Source organism: Haliotis cracherodii, unplaced genomic scaffold (assembly GCF_022045235.1).
Source record: "Haliotis cracherodii isolate W230 unplaced genomic scaffold, xgHalCrac1.p SCAF_13, whole genome shotgun sequence".
Classification (NCBI taxonomy): Eukaryota; Metazoa; Mollusca; class Gastropoda; order Lepetellida; family Haliotidae; genus Haliotis; species Haliotis cracherodii.
This window is the reverse complement of record NW_027266268.1, coordinates 36,221,320-36,243,881: the sequence shown is the minus strand read 5'-3', so window position 1 is coordinate 36,243,881 and position 22,562 is coordinate 36,221,320. Positions and strand designations below refer to the sequence as shown.

Below are 22,562 nucleotides of genomic sequence, written 5' to 3'. Positions count from 1 at the left end.
CAAACCGATAGAAGTTTCATTTAGACTTCTAAAGGTGGTGGAGCAGTCTTGTGGTTAAGAAATTTGCATATTGTGTGAAACCCAATTTTCTTATTCCCATGTGATACTGCTGGAATTTGTGAAATGCAGACTAAAACCAAATCTACTCTCTCTATTTATGAGACCTGTTTCTCAATCCACCAGAAGGAATGGTGGTAATTTGAATAGCACAGGGTCAAGGATACAAGGGGAGACGAAAAGTAACACTAACATGGTCAAGGATATCAGGGGAGACAATAGCACGAATGGTAATACTAAAGTTAAAGAGTAAGGCCAAAAGGGGGGACAACTGACCTGGTGGACTTGCCGGTGACTGTGTCCGTTATGGTACGGAGGAAGTTGGGAGGTTTGATGAGTTCCTTCAGCACGTTTGACTCCACGGCCAGTGGGAAGCCATTGTCCAGCATCTCGTCCAGGAGCTGAATATAGTAGGATACAGCAGTGGTCAACAGGTGCACATCTCACCAGCAATATTGACCAATGTTTCCATAACACTGCATATTAACTGAACAGAAGGAAACAGTTGTTCTCGGTTTGTTTTGGTACAGCTCGTCCAAATACACTCATCGATTAACTTGGAAGTGCTCGCCCAAACACACCCGATGCTATACCACTTGCGCATGTTCTTTTTTGTCATAACCTCAAAGTTAAATGTAAGGGAGATAGAACATTGGAATATTTTGGACCAAATCAATGCCCATTAAGGAGATCAAATTTAGTGTTTTCAAATTTGAGGTGGTCTAACTGTAGATCAGATACCTCTTCTCGTAATTTGGAATGGAGTGCTTCAGATAGTGTTCCGATAATAAATCTTGACCTTGAGTAATTTTTGTAACATGTTTCACTACCTGTGACCCCATTGTGGAACTTTCTCAGATAGTTTACCTACTGACCAATGTGCAATTATGCATTCCAAAAGAATACTGTTCGTAAAGTCTCCTTGTCTGCATGGTAGAATTACTATTGAAATACTATGTATACATATACTGCGGTTCAAGTATTGTGCTATGTCTGGCTACCTGATCATGATGAGGAAGACACATCTCAAAACCTTACCTCACAGACTATAACATTGTGTTCCTTACCTCATAGACTATAACATTGTGTTCCTTACCTCATAGACTATAACATTGTGTTCCTTACCTCATAGGCTATAACATTGTGATCCTTACCTCATAGACTATAACACTGTGTTCCTTACCTCATAGACGTCGTGGTCCTTACCTCATAGACTATAACATTGTGTTCCTTACCTCATAGACTATAACATTGTGTTCCTGACCTCATAGACTATAACGTTGTGTTCCTTACCTCATAGACTATAGCGTAGTGTTCCCTACCTCATAGACTATAACATTGTGTTCCTTACCTCACAGACTATAACGTTGTGTTCCTTACCTCATAGACTATAATGTTGTGTTCCTTACCTCATAGACTATAACGTAGTGTTCCTTACCTCATATACTATAACATTGTGTTCCTTACCTCATAGACTATAACATTGTGTTCCTTACCTCATAGACTATAACGTTGTGTTCCTTATCTCATAGACTATAACATTGTGTTCCTTACCTCATAGACTATAACATTGTGTTACTTACCTCATAGTGAGTGAGTGAGATGGGTTTAACGCCGCTTTTAACAGTATTCCAGTTATATCACGGCCCTCATAGACTATACTGTAGTGTTCCTTACGTCATAGACTATAACATTGTGTTCCTTACCTCATAGACTATAATGTAGTGTTCCTTACCTCACAGACTATAACGTTGTGTTCCTTACCTCATAGACTATAATGTTGTGTTCCTTACCTCATAGACTATAACGTTGTGTTCCTTACCTCATAGACTATAACGTAGTGTTCCTTACCTCATATACTATAACATTGTGTTCCTTACCTCATAGACTATAACATTGTGTTCCTTACCTCATAGACTATAACGTTGTGTTCCTTATCTCATAGACTATAACATTGTGTTCCTTACCTCATAGACTATAACATTGTGTTACTTACCTCATAGTGAGTGAGTGAGATGGGTTTAACGCCGCTTTTAACAGTATTCCAGTTATATCACGGCCCTCATAGACTATACTGTAGTGTTCCTTACGTCATAGACTATAACATTGTGTTCCTTACCTCATTGACTATAATGTTGTGTTCCTTACCTCATAGACTATAACATTGTGTTCCTTACCTCATAGACTATAACGTAGTGTTCCTTGAGCTGGGACTCGGTGCATTCACTGAAGTAGTCCTCGAATGTGTCACAGATCCGGTGTAGAAACTCCACCACAAACAGCGGGGGAACTGATACATAGACAGGGTTGTACAGGAGGCAGAATATTACATCCAACACACATAAACATGAAGAACTGATGCAAGTCTGCTCCACTGTTAGTCCCGTTTGACACAGTGAGTGAGTGAGTGAGTATGGTTTTACGTCACTTTTTGCAATATTCCAGCAATATCACAGCGGGGGACACCAGAAATAGGCTTCACACATTGTACCCATGACAGGATTCGAACCCGGGTCTTCGGCGTGGCGAGGGAACGCTTTAACCACTAGGCTACCTGACCGCCCTCATTTGACACAGAAGAATATGGATGTTGGAATGCTGGGAACGTTTAAATTGAAGCATGTTCTAAAGATATATTTGATATTTGTGTTCTGATAAGAAATTCAATCAATGTTCAGACAGTCAATGTGAGACAGACTTCATTTAGGCTCCAAGTTTCACTTCAAACAAGGAAATCCCAATCTATAACCATGTAACAGTGAGTATTGTTTTATGCTGTTTTTAGCAATATTCCAACAATATCATGGTTCAATGACTGGACCTTACATACTGATCTTCCTACTCACCCTCAGTGGTGGTGACAGCCACGAAGTAGAGGTTGTTCCTGTAGATGTTGATGAGGTAGTGGTGGGGGGTGGGGATGACTGGCGGCACATCCTCGGGGCAGGAGGCCTGAGAAAGAGAGACCGACATCATCACTGTCAATGCCAGTCCAATAACCAAAACCAAGCGCTGTAGACACTTTGCTTCTTTTATTCTTCCTCAGCTTACACCACTCACACAAAAACAACCTGTCACGCCGGCCGGCACATGCTCACTCACTTTCTCACAACACCAGATTTTCCACGCAGACCCACTAGCTTAGCAGACAATATATCAACAATCACCTACACCAGCAGTGCATGATGAAGGCTCTGTGGGGCCAACATGATATGTATTACCGTATTCGACGTAATAAGCGTCCCTCTCTAATAAGCACCCACTACGATATTTGCTAATATATTGGCTAGCGAAAAATCCCAATTAGCACCCCTTCAGATCAATGTACACAAGACTTATTTATTCGTGTATTATACGCAATCGTGTGTTATATGCACCCTTAATTATGGGCAATTAAATTCTGGAAAATATATCTGTTGTGTATAATACGCACAGACTTTTCTTTTGTATCATTTCGGGCTGTCAGAATAAACCATGAAATTTACAATCTTTCAACTCTGTTTTTTTTCTCACAAAAATTATATTATAATAAGAGCCCCCTATTTCTAATTTTGAGAGCGCCCTGGGTGCTTATTACGTTGAATACAGTATTTAGGCAAACAGTCTGTGACTTTAGCCACAAGTTCGAAGACAAAAATCAAAATTACTTCTGGTCTGTAAGATCACCTTACACAAATCACATACTACGGGAACAGAAACAAATAGTTGTTCCCGGTTTGCCTTGGGACAGCTCGACTAAACACTCGTCGTTTAACACCTTGAGGTGCTTTTGTGAATCTTGTGAGTCTGACGCCATGTATCTCATGACAGACTACATCCAACAACTTAACATTTACTGCCGACATATTATCGTTGACAGACAACATCTATAGGACTCCAGTCAAGAGTTTACTTTCTTAAAATAAAAATAACTTCCATTATCAAGAAGAAAATTCACCTTTATTCATTGATTTATGCCAAATTTGACAGTTTATGTTTTATTTTTTCACAACATTTTCAGGTCATTCTGCAACAAGTACAAAGTTCTGTCAATAATTGTACATAATATTTCATATATATATAATATAAAGTAACTAGTACTCTCCGTACTAATAACAGTCTAACCGCATATCAAGCTCACCTTATTCTGGGCTTCAAAAAAGTAGTCACATATTGATTTGTGTATCACACTTTTCCAATGCTTTTCCATGAACACATCTCTGAAAAAAAACAATAATGAACAAAGGTAAGTAAGACAGTGGCGTAACCAAAGTGACAATCTCGCCATACCTCACAGGACCTGATTATCAAAAGATGAAAGGCCACACTATCAAGTGTAGAAAGCACAAGAAATAACATTTTATTTAAGTTTTGATTCCAGAATTTCAACATTAAGTCATCGGAGTTGTGAGGTTGGTCATTCTGTAAATGTCTCCAATTAAAGACATCTATCCATTGTAACATCATCTTCACTTGTTTCCAATAATAAGATCTTGTATTCAATGACTTGTCATCCTGATCACTGGTGATATTAACATTTGGGGGGAAATACAAAGAGCTTGGGCAAAGCTAGGGTAAATTAGATCAGTATCTCATCATACCGATATTTCAGGCTTTATTAAAAGACCGCCTCCGTGGTCTAGTGGTAGAGCGTCCGCCCGAGGAACAGAAGGTCCGGGGTCCGATACCTGGCCGCGTCATACCAAAAGACGTTAAAAGATGGTACTTGTTGTTACCCTGTCTGGCGCGCGGCATTAAGGGGCTAAAACAAGGACTGGTCGGCTCGGAGTCAGTATACTGTGTCTGAGTGGGGTATTCATGTTAAACTGCAGCATGGTATCTCAGTGGGCTAGCACTTTAAATCGGCATCAGTCCGGACTAGTACAAGCAGTCACACAAACAGACAACGTACATGCACGTTGGTATATAAGTGCAATAATCTTGGACTCGACGTTAAACCCAATTTCACCTCACCACACCTTTATTAAAAACCTGTACACCTTCTTAGTAACACATGAATCTCATAATACAGCAGACATTGATTAATCCCGAACCTTATTTAACCCGTCCTCAGAAATGGTAGCTAGTCCTTCTTGAAAAGACAAAAATGTTTACAATGTCTACATTTTCTGTCGGTTTGATTTGTAGCAAACTGAAGCATTGAGAACTGGTTCAGAGTAAAACTAATAGCCCACAAATCCTCAAAGTCAATGAAGACTACCTTAATTCCACGTTTACTTGTCCTCAGCACGACTCAGTAGTCTTGTGCTTGCAGACAACTGTGAATTTCGAAGGCTGAATGTGAAATATTTATTGTTTGCCAAATCTCCACCTTTTGCTTCCCACCCCAACTGACCTGGACATAATAAGACCCCTAACTTCCCCAAACAGATCTTCAAATAAGAAAGCAACTCAGTAAATTATATCAGGGTGTATAGTATGACTCCATATTATCATGGGCACAATATTATCGCGGTATCGGTAAATCTCGTAATCCACACCCCCTGTTGACTGTTTACTTACGCAAATCTAAGCACGATAGTTCATCGCTTGATTGATGTATAGATAATTCAAAATAGAAAGTAATATAAACAACATAAACCACACATATCAAACCACAAAAGACCCATACTCTGATAATATAGAGTTGCCCGCCCTTGAGTCATGCTTATGACAGGTACTTTGTTCACTGAACTCGGTAAAGACTATCAGCATCGATCAATCCTAATTGATGTGTCATAAAATTTGAACAAAGAAAAACAAACATTTTGCGTATGACGTATTTAATAAGTTAGTTAGCATTCACTGATCCATTATAAATAATATAGCGATAATATAGCATATGATCCTACTGAAAATAAATGCGTAACTAAACCAGGGGCAACTTTCCAGCATAATGACAGAAATTGACTGACCATGCGATCCGTTTTAGACTCGTTTTCGACAAGCATAGGTTACTGGGGAAAGGGCTTAAATATGAAAAGGGGACACATTGACTTGATAGGTATTGAATGGAAAATTCATTTGTGCTAAAACTGTAATAGTGCACCATCACAAGTGCATTTCCTGACCAATCTCATTAAAATCAGATCTTAGTTCTCACTATCGCGAAACAAAGATCTGAGGATATCCCATCAAGGGTCAGAACGACGTTTCATCCAACCAATCACATGTCGCTTACCAGAGCATGAAAGTGACAGTCGGAATGTGTTTTCTAATCATGCAACCACGAAATATTTAACGACAGTTACGGATTTTATGATTATATCCATACAATCTAGACCATGTTTAAGCCATTCCAGAATATTCTTCTTAACAGTTTTAATTTTTTTAATGGAGAATACATCAAAATATGTTTCGAAGCGTAGTCGCCAGTTTCAAACTAGTGTCGTAAAGCTCGAGTAAGCTGCCTTCTGATTGGCTCATGTTGATTTCTTGTCGGTCATTCCATTGGTCAGTCAAAATTCGCGAAAGGATGTTCTGACGTGACCCGTAATTGGATGTCCTCAGATATTTGTTTAGCGGTAGCAAAAACTAAGATCTGATTTTAATGAGATTGATTTCCTGACTAAAAGATATCTTTACGTCCTGACTTGTGTGCAAAAGATGTGCTTTTCAGGTAGAATTACGTCACAGACAATGGTTGTGGGGATTCTTCTATTACCGTTTTCGGTTGTTGAAATTATTTTACGTTGTCCATCGTGTTAATGAAATCACAAATGTACAAGAGACATAAACCTCCCACCCACATGACCAAACGTCACGGGTCTAATTCACGGATCGCTAAAACCTGGAAACAAAACGGGTCAAACATGTCTTCGCTATAATAAACACACAAAGTATTCATGATGCCATACCCGCTGTTATTAATGACGAAAAGACTGTGAATCATCGTGAAATATGCCACATAGAAGACGGTCTCAAGAGACGGAAGAACAACCAAATACTAGGGGAAGTTACTCTTGTCATTTCCGTTTGAAGTTAAAATATCGAAAACATCTGCATGTAAAGGTTCCGAGTTCGAATCCCTTACTATCGAGCACACATTTTATTTTTTGTTTTGTTTTATTTTGAAATATGTTTGTTCGGGTATTTTGACGTAAATACCCTTACATCCCCACGTGGTTGGAGGTACCAGGGCAGGTTCTTTTTGCAAAGTGTAACATACAAATAGAACATTCACTATGGTCTCTTATTCAACATTACACAATGTTATGTTCTGTGAGGTGATCATTACACTCACTTTTTAAAAACATGTTATAGTGTTCTGACAATTCCTTTGTAAAATGATCAAAGTGGTAGTTGCCTTCAGTTCCTCAATATATGTAAACAAAAATGTTTGCAATCATCAAAAAATAATTTACAGCTGCTGTGTGAGAGTTTTCTGAGATTTTGTTAGCACCAACTGGCTAAAAAGTCAGTGATAACAAAAATGCCATGAAAATTTTAGTATATTAAACAAATTCCTTCAAAACTGGTTGACAGTACCACTAGAAACATACATGGTAACTGTTCAGTTGTATCAATTTCTCCACACAGCTCACATGTTTCATGGTCTGTCACATTAATTAGATGCAAATACTTGTGACATCTTAATAATTATAATTATTAAAAAAACTTGCCTTTGTTCACCTGCTTGATCTAAGTGATCTACTATTGTTGTGGACAAGAAGATCAAAGAAATATTTAGACATTCAAAGGGATCGTACCAAGATGAATACCATTGACAACTGAGAAACTGTGAGCATTTTCTGGAGTGACTGACTTTATATCAAATACATTGTGTCCAACTGTCCTTTTAACAGCATTTACACAAACAGAATATTTGTGTTGTGATATATTCAAATTATATTTTCCACTTATTACATTTTCAGAAAGAAATATCCCACTTTAATCCCTTACAAAAGTAATACCAGCTTACACAAAACTTGAGTGATCGTAGCTTATCTAAAACAGTCTAAACCAAAATGTTCAAAAGACATTTAGTCTGGTAATATCTGATCTACACAATAGCTGACTGCTCATGTGTTTCATGTGATATCATCCCTGTCAAGAACAGCTGACTACTTAGGTGCTCCATGTGATATCATCTGCGTCAAGAACAGCTGACTACTTAGGTGCTCCATGTGATATCATCTGCGTCAAGAACAGCTGACTGCTCAGGATCAGGTGCTCCATGTGATATCATCTGTGTCTAGATCAGCTGACTACTCAGGTGTTCCATATGATATCATCTGTGTCTGGAACAGCTGACTGCTCAGATGTCCCATGTGATATCATCTGTCTAGAAAAGCTGACTGCTCTGATGTTCCATGTGATATCTGTGTCTAGAACAGCCGACTGTTCATGTGTTCCATGTAATATCTGTGTCTGGAACAGCTGACTGCTCTGATGTTCCATGTGATATTATCTGTGTCTAGAACAGCTGACTACTCAGATGTCCCATGTGATATTATCTGTGTCTAGAAAAGCTGACTGCTCTGATGTTCCATGTGATATTATCTGTGTCTGAGACAGCTGACTACTCAGGTGCTCCATGTGATATCATCTGTGTCTGGAACAGCTGACTGCTCAGACGTCCCATGTGATATCATCTGTGTCTAGAAAAGCTGACTGCTCTGATGTTCCATGTGATATCATCTGTGTCTAGAACAGCTGACTGCTCAGATGTCCCATGTGATATCATCTGTGTTAAATCAGCTGACTGCACAGGTGCTCCATGTGATATCATCTGTGGCTAGAAGTGTTCCATGTAATGTCTCAATCTAGAACAGCTGACTGATTAGGTGTAATTCATGTGATATCATCTGTTTAGAACAGCTGACTGCTAAGTGTTCCATGTCATATCATGTGTGTCTGGAACAGCTGACTGATCAGGTGTTCCATGTAACATCACCTGTTTAGAATATCTGTCTACTCAGGTGTTCCATGTGATATAATCTGTTTAGATCAGCTGACTGATCAGGTGTTCCATGTAATATCATCTCTTTAGAATATCTGTCTACTCAGGTGTTCCATGTGATATCATCTGTTTAGATCAGTTGACTGATCAGGTGTTCCATGTAATATCATCTCTTTAGAATATCTGTCTACTCAGGTGTTCCATGTCATATCATCTGTTTAGAATAGCTGACTGCTCAGGTGTTCCATGTGATATAATCTGTTTAGATCAGCGGACTGCTAAGTGTTCCATGTCATATCATCTGTTTAGAATAGCTGACTGCTCAGGTGTTCCATGTGATATAATCTGTTTAGATCAGCTGACTTATCAGGTGTTCCATGTAATATCATCTCTTTAGAATAGCTGTCTACTCAGGTGTTCCATGTGATATCATCTGTTTAGATCAGCTGACTGATCAGGTGTTCCATGTAATATCATCTCTTTAGAATAGCTGTCTACTCAGGTGTTTCATGTGATATCATCTGTTTAGATCAGCTGACTGATCAGGTGTTCCATGTAATATCATCTCTTTAGAATAGCTGTCTACTCAGGTGTTCCATGTGATATAATCTGTTTAGATCAGCGGACTGCTAAGTGTTCCATGTCATATCATCTGTTTAGAATAGCTGTCTACTCAGGTGTTCCATGTGAGATTATGTATGTCTAGAACAGCTGACTGCTCAGGTGTTCCATGTGAGATTATGTATGTCTAGAATAGCTGTCTACTCAGGTGTTCCATGTGAGATTATGTATGTCTAGAATAGCTGTCTACTCAGGTGTTCCATGTGATATAATCTGTTTAGATCAGCTGACAGATCAGGTGTTCCATGTAATATCATCTCTGTAGAATAGCTGTCTACTCAGGTGTTCCATGTGATATAATCTGTTTAGATCAGCAGACTGCTAAGTGTTCCATGTCATATCATCTGTTTAGAATAGCTGACTGCTCAAGTGTTCCATGTGATATCATCCCTGTCTACTCAGGTGTTCCACGTGAGATTATGTATGTCTAGAGACAGCTGACTGCTCAGGTGTTCCATGTGATATCATCCCTGTCTACTCAGGTGTTCCATGTGAGATTATGTATGTCTAGAACAGCTGACTGCTCAGGTGCTCCATGTGATATCATCCCTGTCTAGATAGAACATGTGACTGTCATGGTAGAATGGAGAAATACATACTGTGTTTTCAATGTTGAGTTAGGTTATCTTCAGATTTAACTCTGCTACATTCAAAAGCTGAAGCACATTTGGTTCACATTGGAATTGGCATGGTAACCTTCCGTGCTCGAGGCAGACACTATCCACTAGAAGCCCTTTGTTCTCTAGACTACCCCCAGCCCAATAGCTTTTCTAAACTACTGTGTCCAACATTCAATGACAAAAGAACAAACTCAACATTCTTCATGAACATTTATTTCACATATAGTTCAACATCTCATTGAGGACAATAAGTCAGATCGTGTAAACAAACTCAACATAGTAAAACAGAGACATTAGTGGTGGTCCACAACTTCACTTCATCATTATCATAAAATCACTTAATACTTTAAGTTTCAGTGACAACAAAGAAAAAGGATTCTAAGAAATTGTAAAAATAACCAAGTTCCATTTCCCCAAGACATTGCCATGATGAACACATGTCCAAGGTCAGTCCTTGTTCAAAAGAAACCCAATGTACAAATAAATATGAGGACAATATTTCACAAATTTCAAATAAATCTGTAGTGCCATATCCATACTTCAATTAACATAAATAAATTGATTCCAAAATTTAGGGACAGACTGAATAATTTCCTTCCTAAAGTAGTATGGTTTTATATTGATTTTAGCAATATTGCGACCATGTCACACTAAAAATGTGCTTCACACATTATACCCATGTTGGGAACTGAACCCAGGTATTTTGTTTGATGAGCCAACACATTAACCACAAGGCTACCCACCTACTCCAAGTAAATGAATAAAAAATATGAATAACTCACAAACTAACATTGAGAGACCATGGTTTAATGCTACTTTGAAAAGAAGTTCAAGCATGCCACTGTTTCAATTGAGAGGAAAGCCCGAAGTGATGCAGGTCCTTGACGTTTACCACTTTGGTGAAACCCAAGAGCTGACAAATTAGAAACAATCAAGGCGATCTGGGATTCAAACACATAATCCTTGGTTCCTGGTACTCCTAAGGGACACAACTCTGACAGTGACGTGCAGCTCCTAGGGCAACTAGGCCACCCTGACAAACGATAAAGTTTTGTCAAAATCTTTGAGGGTTTCCTGCACACAATGACATCATCAAAAAGCCTGGAATCAATAGTCCCCCACATTGTGCACTAAAAGTGTTTAGAATTCCTGTAGACACCCGGACTGGCAAGTCTAATACATTATGAATAGTTGCCAGTCCTGATGTTTTTAACACTGGCAAAAACAGCCTGTGACGGATGGTTAGGAAGGAAGTATCTTCAACACTGGTATAATCATAAAACTGTTATGTGAATCTGTATGTGCAGATGATTAATACAAAGTTTGCAACATGAAGTAACGATACAGAATGAAGCAAGTTGTGAATGCAGAGATGCTAATTCCAAATTGACGAAGTTAGGAATATGTAGGATAACTGTGGCTTAAAATTAGTATTTATTTTTTCTTATTACTAATCACTATTAGGAATACTGTATTGCTTTGACAAAAATTAATTCATCTTTTGATCTGGCATATCATTTCTGCCAAACTCTAAGTATTGTAACCATTCCATCACAAGAAGCACAAGTTATTTCTAACTGATGATCAGTGTGTTCTAGTTGTGACACTTCTTGTAGCAAGGGCAATAATTGCTGTCTATTTTGTTAGACAAAGTTCGAAATATGTTCCACCTAATTGTATTGGTTCAATATATTAGCAGATTTGTGCTATATGCAATAATTCCACCCAAACGGAAACGGCTGTCATCAATGTGTATCTCGAAGTAGTCCCAGGCCAAGTATTGAATCAATGTTGGTCTACACGTCACGTTCGTGACACATATCAGTAGACATCTTTGTCTCACACTTTGTAACAAACACAGACTAAATGTGAACAATCTTCAGTTTCATCCTCGTAAAGTTTTCAAATGAAACATTCATGAACACATCCAATCCAGTATGTCTCGGTCCATAAAACATCCATGGTTTCTTGTGCACATAGAACAGTGATGATCCTCCATCAAATTAGTCCTGATCTCCACCACCACTTCCTCCGCTGCCACTTCCTCCACCAAAGGAGAAGCCCCCACCCCCACTCCCAAATCCACCTTGCTGCCCACCTCGGAATCCCCTTCCACGTCCAAATCCACCCCCACCGCCACCTCCACCCCCACCTCCGTATCTACTCCCACCCCCACCAAATCCTCCTCCTCCTCTCCCACCCCGACCACCTCCGTACCCGCCCCCTCCATATCCTCCTCCTCCTCCCCGGCCACCTCCGTAACCACCACCGCCATAACCACCACCGCCTCTTCCACCCCCATATCCTCCTCCTCCCCCCCGACCCCAATAGCCTCCTCCCCCACTGCCATGTCCTCCTCCACCATATCCCCCTCTCCCTCCACTGTATCCTCCTCCTCCTCCTCCACCAAAGCCCCCTCCCCCCATCCGGGGCACCTTGGCAGGGGGTCCTCGCATGTTGTTGCCTCCCCTGTCGAGAAAACATCTTGTTATCAAATCTACAAACTCACACGATATGCTCTGAATGTGAGAGTTCAGACACAAAAATATTTCCTACAGATAAGTGCAAATAAAGTATGCAAGTTGATTGGAAATGACTACAACAATATTAAGTTACTGTAAATATTAATCATGAAATTAATGTCACCAAATTAATTCGACTGCTGACACCGAGCCAAACGGTGTCAAGACACTTTACTGAACAAAAACAGTTAGGGATCAAGAATATTTTTTCGGATATTTTTATGAAATTGTGTGCTCAGTCTTAACTACATTAAAATATGCCAACAATATTGATTATTACTAAATTTGTTTGTTCAGTACAGGGGGGTGTCTACAGACCCATTCTGCCTGGTCCTGAATGACCAAGAACTTTACAACAAGAAACATGAACCCTCTTTACCAGATCATATGACGTCTGACCTCACCAGTATCTACATTCATATTGGATCCCGAACTCCCTTAAATGCAGATCACCTTTTCTAGCTATTCTAAATAAACACTTCCGGTCTGGGAAAACACATGTCCGAGCAAGACAACTTTATATAAATTTATGTCATCGTGTATAAGCCATAGGCTGCAAGGACTGTTTCACTGTACTCACGATTCCTGGCTGAGCCCAAAGCGGCCAGCGTGGGGGCGGGACATGACTCTCAGCACAGCCAGAAGACACTCCTCCTGGGGCCCCGGCTCCGCCACACCCTCCGGCTCCTTCGTCGACCGCACCATCAGCGCCTCCAGCAGTGGGCGCAACGCAACCACACAAGCTGCCACATCATACTCCATGCGGAGGTTGATCCTGAAGTGACACAATGACATCTCAGCTACACGGTGACATCTCCCTTTCTGAAAGCCAGATTCTAACCCTGGACTGGACCCCATACACCAATCTGAACATCCTGAAGTGACACAATGACATCTCAGCAACACAGTGACATCTCCCTTTCTGAAAGCCAGATTCTAACCCTGGACTGGACCCCATACACCAATCTGAACATCCTGAAGTGACACAATGACATCTCAGCAACACAGTGACATCTCCCTTTCTGAAAGCCAGATTCTAGTCCACTCACCAGTTGTCCAGCACTATCATGTCTCCCTGTAAAGTCACACTCACCAGTTGTCCAGCACTATCATGTCTCCCTGTAAAGTGACACTCACCAGTTGTCCAGCACTACCATGTCTCCCTGTAAAGTGACACTCACCAGTTGTCCAGCACTATCATGTCTCCCTGTAAAGTCACACTCACCAGTTGTCCAGCACTATCATGTCTCCCTGTAAAGTGACACTCACCAGTTGTCCAGCACTACCATGTCTCCCTGTAAAGTGACACTCACCAGTTGTCCAGCACTATCATGTCTCCCTGTAAAGTGACACTCACCAGTTGTCCAGCACTATCATGTCTCCCTGTAAAGTCACACTCACCAGTTGTCCAGCACTACCATGTCTCCCTGTAAAGTAACACTCACCATTTGTCCAGCACTATCATGTCTCCCTGTAAAGTGACACTCACCAGTTGTCCAGCACTACCATGTCTCCCTGTAAAGTAACACTCACCAGTTGTCCAGCACTATCATGTCTCCCTGTAAAGTGACACTCACCAGTTGTCCAGCACTACCATGTCTCCCTGTAAAGTCACACTCACCAGTTGTCCAGCACTATCATGTCTCCCTGTAAAGTGACACTCACCAGTTGTTCAGCACTATCATGTCTCCCTGTAAAGTCACACTCACCAGTTGTTCAGCACTATCATGTCTCCCTGTAAAGTGACACTCTCCAGTTGTCCAGCACTACCATGTCTCCCTGTAAAGTCACACTCACCAGTTGTCCAGCACTATCATGTCTCCCTGTAAAGTCACACTCACCAGTTGTCCAGCACTATCATGTCTCCCTGTAAAGTGACACTCACCAGTTGTCCAGCACTATCATGTCTCCCTGTAAAGTCACACTCACCAGTTGTCCAGCACTATCATGTCTCCCTGTAAAGTGACACTCACCAGTTGTTCAGCACTATCATGTCTCCCTGTAAAGTCACACTCACCAGTTGTCCAGCACTACCATGTCTCCCTGTAAAGTCACACTCACCAGTTGTCCAGCACTATCATGTCTCCCTGTAAAGTGACACTCACCAGTTGTTCAGCACTATCATGTCTCCCTGTAAAGTCACACTCACCAGTTGTCCAGCACTATCATGTCTCCCTGTAAAGTCACACTCACCAGTTGTCCAGCACTATCATGTCTCCCTGTAAAGTGACACTCACCAGTTGTTCAGCACTATCATGTCTCCCTGTAAAGTCACACTCACCAGTTGTCCAGCACTACCATGTCTCCCTGTAAAGTAACACTCACCAGTTGTCCAGCACTACCATGTCTCGCTGTAAAGTTACACTCACCAGTTGTCCAGCACTATCATGTCTCCCTGTAAAGTGACACTTCGTGCCCCGAACAGCAGGAGTTGCAGAGGCGTGGCCATCGTCATCTGCTTGCAGGAAACTGCCCTGGTTCTGATCTGCAGCAGGGACATCAGCATCAAGAGTTACCGTATTCGACGTAATAAGCGCCCCGCTCTAATAAGCGCCCACAGCGATAATTGCTAACACATTGACTATCCCATTGACAATTGAACAATCCCAATTAGCACCCCATCTGATTGATCAATGTACACAAGACTTATTTATTCGCGTATAATACGCACTTGCGTGTTATATGCACCCTTAATTATGTGCAATGAAATTCTGGAAAAATATATCTGTCATACATAAACATTTCAGGCTGTCAGCATAAACCACAAAATAATATTCTAATAAGGGCCCCCTATTTCTAATTTTGAGAGCGCCCTGGGCGCTTATTACGTCGAATACGGTAAACCATCTAACATCAGCGACAAGTGTGTTGTATTTGTTCAATCTCAAACATAAAAAAAAATTATTTGAAAAAAAAAATACATACAAAATAGTTAAAACAGTATACTTTTAATCAACGACTACACTTTTTTAAACTTTAAATTTAATTTAATGCTTATCTGTAAAACATGAGGCCTAACTCCAACATTCTCACTAACATCAAATGATCAACTGATATTACATAAGACATATGAACACACAATGCCATTTAGAAAGTGGTCAAATGTAACAAATGTTATATTTGGATAACACTTTCTTAGTAAAGTACAGATTCTTGTACTTTATGGGGTTGAGTTCCATCCGGAATTTGAATATGTTAAAGATATATTTCCAAAGCAATACATAAGGGACATCTCTAAAAGCATAAAATCCTGGCCATGTAACTTTTTGACATGATCCTGGTTTACCAAGAACTAACCTTCTCTCCAAAGATGAAGAAGGGTGACGGGAACTTGACCTCAAAGTTGCTGCAGTTGACCGACGACTTGTGTACGAGGGCGGCTCTGCTCTCCGTGGTCAGCACTTTGCGCTTCTCCTTGTGGTAGCACACGTTGGGGTACAGCCCCATGGACAGCAGCGTGATGGCCTGCACCACACACACACATTACTTAGTCAGTGTTTCACAAGGCAACTGGCAATACTCCAGCTATATGACGTTGTGCACATGTCGAGTCAAGGCCAGACCAGAAGTTGATATTATGAACGTCTCACAACGTCACGATACTATGACACGCCATCAACTAAGTCAATGAGTCTGACCACCTGGGTGCCATTGTACAAAGCAATCTTTGTACTAAAGTGGTAGTAACTCCCATACCTTAACATAGACTTATGACAGTCGTAGTGCTGAGGTAGTTTTGTATAACGGCACCCTGATAAATTTTAATTCTCTCTTATGACCATCAGAGGTTGAATGCAACCAATTGCAACCCCATCGGGGCATAGTGACATTTGGAATGTTAATTAACAAATAACACATTAAATATTAATTATTGAATTATCAAACATATTTCAGGGCATCAAAACTGAATCATCACACCATGCTGACAAGGTTTCAGTATCAATATAGATGCTGAATCTGAGATCATTATCAAAGAGCAATGGTCAAATCAACAGTGAAAATTGACAAGTTGGCTGAGAATAAACGGTGATGTACAACATGTATTAAGCTCGCCACATACTCATATAAGTTTATTTGTAGTATATATTTTTAACACACATTTTAAAAATTGATAAAAATCATGAAAATGTCCTATTGCCATCTGTCTCAAGAGCAAAATCCCCACAAAGTATCACCTCTGTATCTGAATGGAGTATAGAGACAGTACAGGGTGTGATTTAAAGGGGTTTCATCCTCCGGCAAGTTGTTGAAACACCACTTTATTTGGCTGTTAGCTCAAAATTAATGATGTGCAACAATCTTGAAGAAGTTAATTATTATGTCATTATACCGGGACACATCTAGGTGTCACACCGTTCACGACAATGGTTACAGCTCGGCCGAAAATGAGGCTTAAGAACACAGTCCTCTATTACGTGAGGTCATAGTTCACCACAAAAGGTACCAAAAAGTAGAATTGTGCCAGAATGTTGTTTCAGAATAAACTTGGAGTGACCACTCACAATGTCCAGTCTGTTGTCCGGCCCGGTGAAGTTGAAGCCAATCGGCATCAGGCTCTCGTCCGGGAAGCCTGCATTCACGAGGATGTCACGCAGCTGATTCTGTCACCATGGTAACAAATATAGCAACATATAATCACCGCCAAAAGTAACGCGAACCATAGAAATATATAGAGAAGTACGGTACACGAGAAGACATGTTTCCAAAGTGTACCAATTAATGACAAAGCTAACAATCAGTCAAGTGTCACCGCAGAGTGACTTTATTCTTATCACGATATGCTGCACGTGATTTCCAAACTTTACACACTAATCCTGCACGAGTGAGTGAGTGAGTATGGTTTTACGCCGCTTTTTGAAATATTCCAGCAATATCACGGCGAGGACACCAGAAATGGGCTTGATACATTATACCCATGTGGGGAATTGAACCCGGGTCTTCGGCGTGACGAGCGAACGCTTTAACCACTAGGCTACCCCAGCGCCCCTAATCCTGCACGAGACAAATGGTCATAGATCCATGAAGTCAACAGTGATGCGTTCATGAGCATCGGTTCACACAACATAACAGTATGTTCGTTTGTGTGTCGAACCAATCTAATATCTCTTGAATATGAGTAATTCTTCATATATTAACTTAAATGTATGATATTCACGTTCCTTTTGTCAGTGAGTACATATATTAAAAGTAAAGCAACAGAGAACAAACACTACAACACAGAAACTAACACATTATGGATGAATTTGGGGATACTGATTACTGCAGGCTAGGTTAATATGGGAAGTTAACCTTGGATCCAACCCTTTCGGTTGTCTGATCATCAGGTGCTTGTTCCTGCATAATGACCTTGCCAAATTGCCAAAAGTAATTATTGGTACAATATAGCAAATCAAGTCTTTAAAGGCATTTAGAAGTGATACACATAAGGAAGAGTGAGTGAGTGAGTGAGTTTGATTTTACTCCGCTTTTAGCAATATTCCAGCACTATCACGGCAGGGGACACCAGTAATGGGCTTCACACATTGTACCCATGTCGGGAATCGAACCCGAGTGAACGCTTTAACCACTGGGCTACCCGACTGCCCCGATAAGGAAGAGAATTTATGGATGTCAACTTCTTTATTATGAGGAACAACGTATAGGAGTACATATATATATGCTTACTCTTTCAACAGCTTATGAAGTTGTAAGTATATACTCCAAAACGTTGTGTTCCTTATAATCAAGAAGTTGACATCCATAAATTCTCTTCCTTAAATATAGCAAAAGGTAGACATCATAACACATGAAAATAGATATAAAACTTGTCTGGCCAACTGGGAGACCTTTTCATTGAGGAAGGTGTCAAGGCCATTGTGACTCATGACCTACCTTGGCTTCGGACGTCATGCGTAGTGTTTGCAGCGAGAGGGACTTCTGGTCACAGAAATACATCTCACTGTCCTCACCGCCCGATCTGCAACACAAACAGTCTCACTGAGAGTAGTCTCCCTTGCAACCCTATTACACAAGCTCCTTCCAAGCCCGTGACACCTTCATTACACTCTCGGAAACATCCCTGCCACCAGTGTGGGCACGGACATTACAAGAATCTTGAAATTTGCCCAAATGTAGTCATATTTATATTTTTGTTTATGTCTTTGGGAATGCTATTATAGTGAATTTTGAAAAGGTTTACGACTGACCATATTTCCCAGATGAATTTACCTTATTATTTGTTTGATCAGAATGGTTCGTGATTGCAGACGGACGGAAAATCAACCAACTTCCTCCTTACATTTTAAATAGCACTACATGATAGTGGTAATGAAACAGAAATTCAAACTGACAAACATAAAAGGTCAATACAATATACAACATAGAATGGAAGGGATCCAAGGACACTAACAAAACTTGTGAGTCAAGAGAAACCATACAAAATTTCAGGTGGAATGCAAAGGGCCCTAACTCTGTAATCATATTACGTGCAGACCACTAGAACATATATAGCCAAAAATGTAACTGACCAATGGTGAAGACAACTGAGATGACAGTACCTGGCCTCCTCCCACAGTTGGAAGGCATTGAGTAGCGCCACATGGTCGCTGCATCGGCTCCCAGACAGACTCTTATGCACCCAGCCCAGACGCCGCCGGTCGGTCGGTGTTATGAAGGGCTCAGGAAATGTGGTACTTGCAGCTATCGTGCACATCGCATCTCCAACACTGAAGTAAAGACTTGCATTAAACACACACTCATTCACAGTCTTCAAAATTCCTCTAGCCTGAGACTACTAATTTGGTATCCTGATAAAAAAAAATCCATGGATTGGTCCAACACATGCTGTTACCTCTCTTTCTAAACCTTATTTAGTACTTGTGATGAATATTTGATCACAATAGACTTAACGTCTGTTAACTTTAAGGTTGTTTAGGTCTAATGACCCTTACTTTTTTAGTCTGTCCATCGATCTCACATTATTGAGTCAATCAACTCAGATTTTCCACATCTCCTATCACCCTTTCCTTGACTGCGAGGATTACAGTGACAATAGTATCTGCTATAATAACTTTATCTGAACTGGAAAAAGTCTTCACAAGATATTCCATATGTCCCAATATATCAGTTAAACAAAGAAATCCTTGTGAGTATGACACTATATTATATAAAATATTTTTCCTTATCTCACTGTATTGTTAAATACAAGGATATTTCAATTCTTCTACATTTATCTATGGAAGGCACATGACTTATCCTAAACTACAATATTCAAGCATTTCAAGATTAGTTGCACCAATGTACCAGTTGTGACAGAAAGCTGAACAGAATGTGATTCTCCGTCCTCGGAACACTTACTAGAAGATACATCCAAAGATGATCATCTTGCCAAGCCGGGGCTCGATGGGAAGTTTGGCAAGGATCTTCCCCAGGGGTGTCAGCTCGTCATTCGCGTCCAGCGCTCGCATATCTACAACAAACAGACAAGATGCATCCTGACAACCCTACTTTGACGATCTCAGAGATACAAACTAAACGATGTACATCATGACATGATGCAGCTTAGACAGTGACACGTTGTTCAAAGGAATGGACATTAGAGTGAGTTTGGTTTGATGCCGCTTTGAACAGTATCCCAGTTATATCACAGCGTGTCAGCTTAATGTGAGAGGAAAGCCTGAAGTGATGCAGGTCTCAGATGTTTACCACTTTGGAAAAACCCACAAGCACGGGTATGGTGCTGCCAAACCTAGAAACCTAGAAACATAATCAGGGCGAACCGGGATTCGAACCCACAATCATAGGTTTCTGTCGTGCCCAGCGGATGCAACTCTGCCCAGCAAATTGTGGCGCCTTAGATTACTGGGCACCAGTGCTCTAATTACTATAGGAGAGGGGGCGCCCCTTGAAAAAACTGACAAAGAGATAGGGTTGGGGTTGTCAACTTTTGTCACAGGGGGAAGGAGGAGCACAATATGAAAACATGATACAGTCTGCGGATTTGTTATTCCAGGTATTGGCCAATGTAGACAGGCAGAGGGAGCCGACCATCACCCTTAGGTGATCATAACTCCCATACCTTAACATAGACTTAGCGCTAAGGTGATCGTAACTCCCATACCCTAACATAGACTTAGCACTAAGGTGATCTTAACTCCCATACCCTAACATAGACTTAGCACTGAGGTGATCGTAACTCCCATACCCTAACATAGACTTAGCACTAAGGTGATCGTAACTCCCATACCCTAACATAGACTTAGCACTAAGGTGATCGTAACTCCCATACCTTAACATAGACTTAGTGCTAAGGTGATCGTAACTCCCATACCTTAACATAGACTTAGCACTAAGGTGATCGTAACTCCCATACCTTAACATAGACTTAGCGCTAAGGTGATCGAAACTCCCATACCTTAACATAGACTTAGCACTAAGGAACCCAGGGATCTAGATAACTGTTTGAACCACTGAGTATTTACTCAAGTTACCATTCTCATTGGCTATTGATATGTTTTGGGGGGTATTCAATATATTTATAACTATTCGGTACAGTCTATTCGGTATTTTTACACTCATGTGTAGACATTAGTAATTCTGCTCAAATCCTGTTTCAGGAGACTAATTTTATCTGTTCATGTGTGTAACACATAACACACAACATCTATATACATGTATAATTAACAATGAGTGAGACTTTATCATCACCTTGCATTATTCACAAATACACAGCATAAGCGTATCCAGAGGGGGTGTCCAGACCCCCAACTTTTTTAAAACAACCCCCCCCCCAAGATGATTTTGATATATTGGAGGACTCCCTTTTAAAAATTAATGCTGGATCCAACCTTGTACAGCATATCTGAAGCTCTGTAAACATTGTGTATACATCACAGACTTAGATTCAGTCTGGATTAATGAGGTTGTGCAATACAGGGTGTGTACATGGCTGTACAATCTTTCACCACCATCGTGACATTGTAGCCACCTACCTCGGAGAGTAGCTTCAGCTTCAATGACGGCATCAAGGGGTGGGGGCTCCACCGCCTTGGCCAGGAATTGGGCAATCGGACCCAGTCTCAGAAGTTTGATTGACAAGGCCAGCTCATGGAGAGGAGTACGGAAAATCTCGGGTGTTGTGTGTTGGTCCAATCTTGAAGAAAATATTTAACAGTTTGAGTTTCGTCAAAAGAATATTTAATGAAAGGTGACTAAATATTTTGTTTGAGGCAACAGTAAGTGAGTTGGATTTTACGCAGCTTCTAGTAATATGCCATCAATATCACGGTATTGTCTTTACAGATTGTGAAGCACTATGTGAACATGACGGGCGGATACTGGGCTTCCCCTTTGAGTTGCAGTTCCAAAACAGTTATAGACAATGTCGAGATGAAACTACTCTTACATGTTAAATCTGGCCTTGCTACACATGTGGAAAACAAAGCCAGGCATCACTCAACCCCTCTTACTTGTCAAATCTGGCCCTGCTACACAGGTGGAAAGCAGAAACCGGGCGTCACTCAACCTCTCTTACTTGTCAAATCTGGCCCTGCCACACAGGTGGAAAGCAAAAACCAGGCGTCACTCAACCCCTCTTACATGTTTAATCTGGCCCTGCTACACAGGTGGAAAGCAAAGCCGGGCGTCACTCGACCTCTCTTACATGTCAAATCTGGCCCTGCCACACAGGTGGAAAGCAAAGTTGGGCCTCACTCAACCCCTCTTACTTGTCAAATGTGGCCCTGCCACAAAGGTGAAAAGCAAAAACCAGGCCTCACTCAACCCCTCTTACTTGTCAAATGTGGCCTTGCCACACAGGTGGAAAGCAAAGTCTGGCCTCACTCGACCTCTCTTATTTGTCAAATCTGGCCCTGCTACACAGGT

The 22,562-nt window shown here is 40.8% G+C and overlaps 2 protein-coding genes across 2 annotated transcripts in view; both read right to left on the bottom strand.

Moving 5' to 3' along the window:
* LOC139459270 (AP-3 complex subunit mu-2-like) overlaps window positions 1-6,981 on the bottom strand; it is a 29,384-nt gene extending 22,403 nt beyond the window's left edge. The window contains exons 1-5 of the mRNA XM_071240721.1: window positions 6,894-6,981; window positions 4,178-4,256; window positions 2,904-3,009; window positions 2,235-2,347; window positions 334-458 (exon numbers count right to left, since the gene is read on the bottom strand). Coding sequence (XP_071096822.1) covers window positions 334-458; window positions 2,235-2,347; window positions 2,904-3,009; window positions 4,178-4,256; window positions 6,894-6,928 — 458 coding nt within the window. The 5' untranslated portion in view covers window positions 6,929-6,981. The remainder of the gene's footprint in view (window positions 1-333; window positions 459-2,234; window positions 2,348-2,903; window positions 3,010-4,177; window positions 4,257-6,893) is intronic.
* A 3,432-nt stretch (window positions 6,982-10,413) lies between these two features.
* The window catches only part of LOC139459894 (ATP-dependent RNA helicase A-like), a 38,012-nt gene continuing 25,863 nt past the window's right edge, over window positions 10,414-22,562 (bottom strand). The window contains exons 21-29 of the mRNA XM_071241609.1: window positions 21,671-21,831; window positions 20,037-20,148; window positions 19,238-19,405; window positions 18,573-18,657; window positions 17,204-17,302; window positions 15,999-16,166; window positions 15,071-15,186; window positions 13,282-13,476; window positions 10,414-12,648 (exon numbers count right to left, since the gene is read on the bottom strand). Coding sequence (XP_071097710.1) covers window positions 12,183-12,648; window positions 13,282-13,476; window positions 15,071-15,186; window positions 15,999-16,166; window positions 17,204-17,302; window positions 18,573-18,657; window positions 19,238-19,405; window positions 20,037-20,148; window positions 21,671-21,831 — 1,570 coding nt within the window. The 3' untranslated portion in view covers window positions 10,414-12,182. The remainder of the gene's footprint in view (window positions 12,649-13,281; window positions 13,477-15,070; window positions 15,187-15,998; window positions 16,167-17,203; window positions 17,303-18,572; window positions 18,658-19,237; window positions 19,406-20,036; window positions 20,149-21,670; window positions 21,832-22,562) is intronic.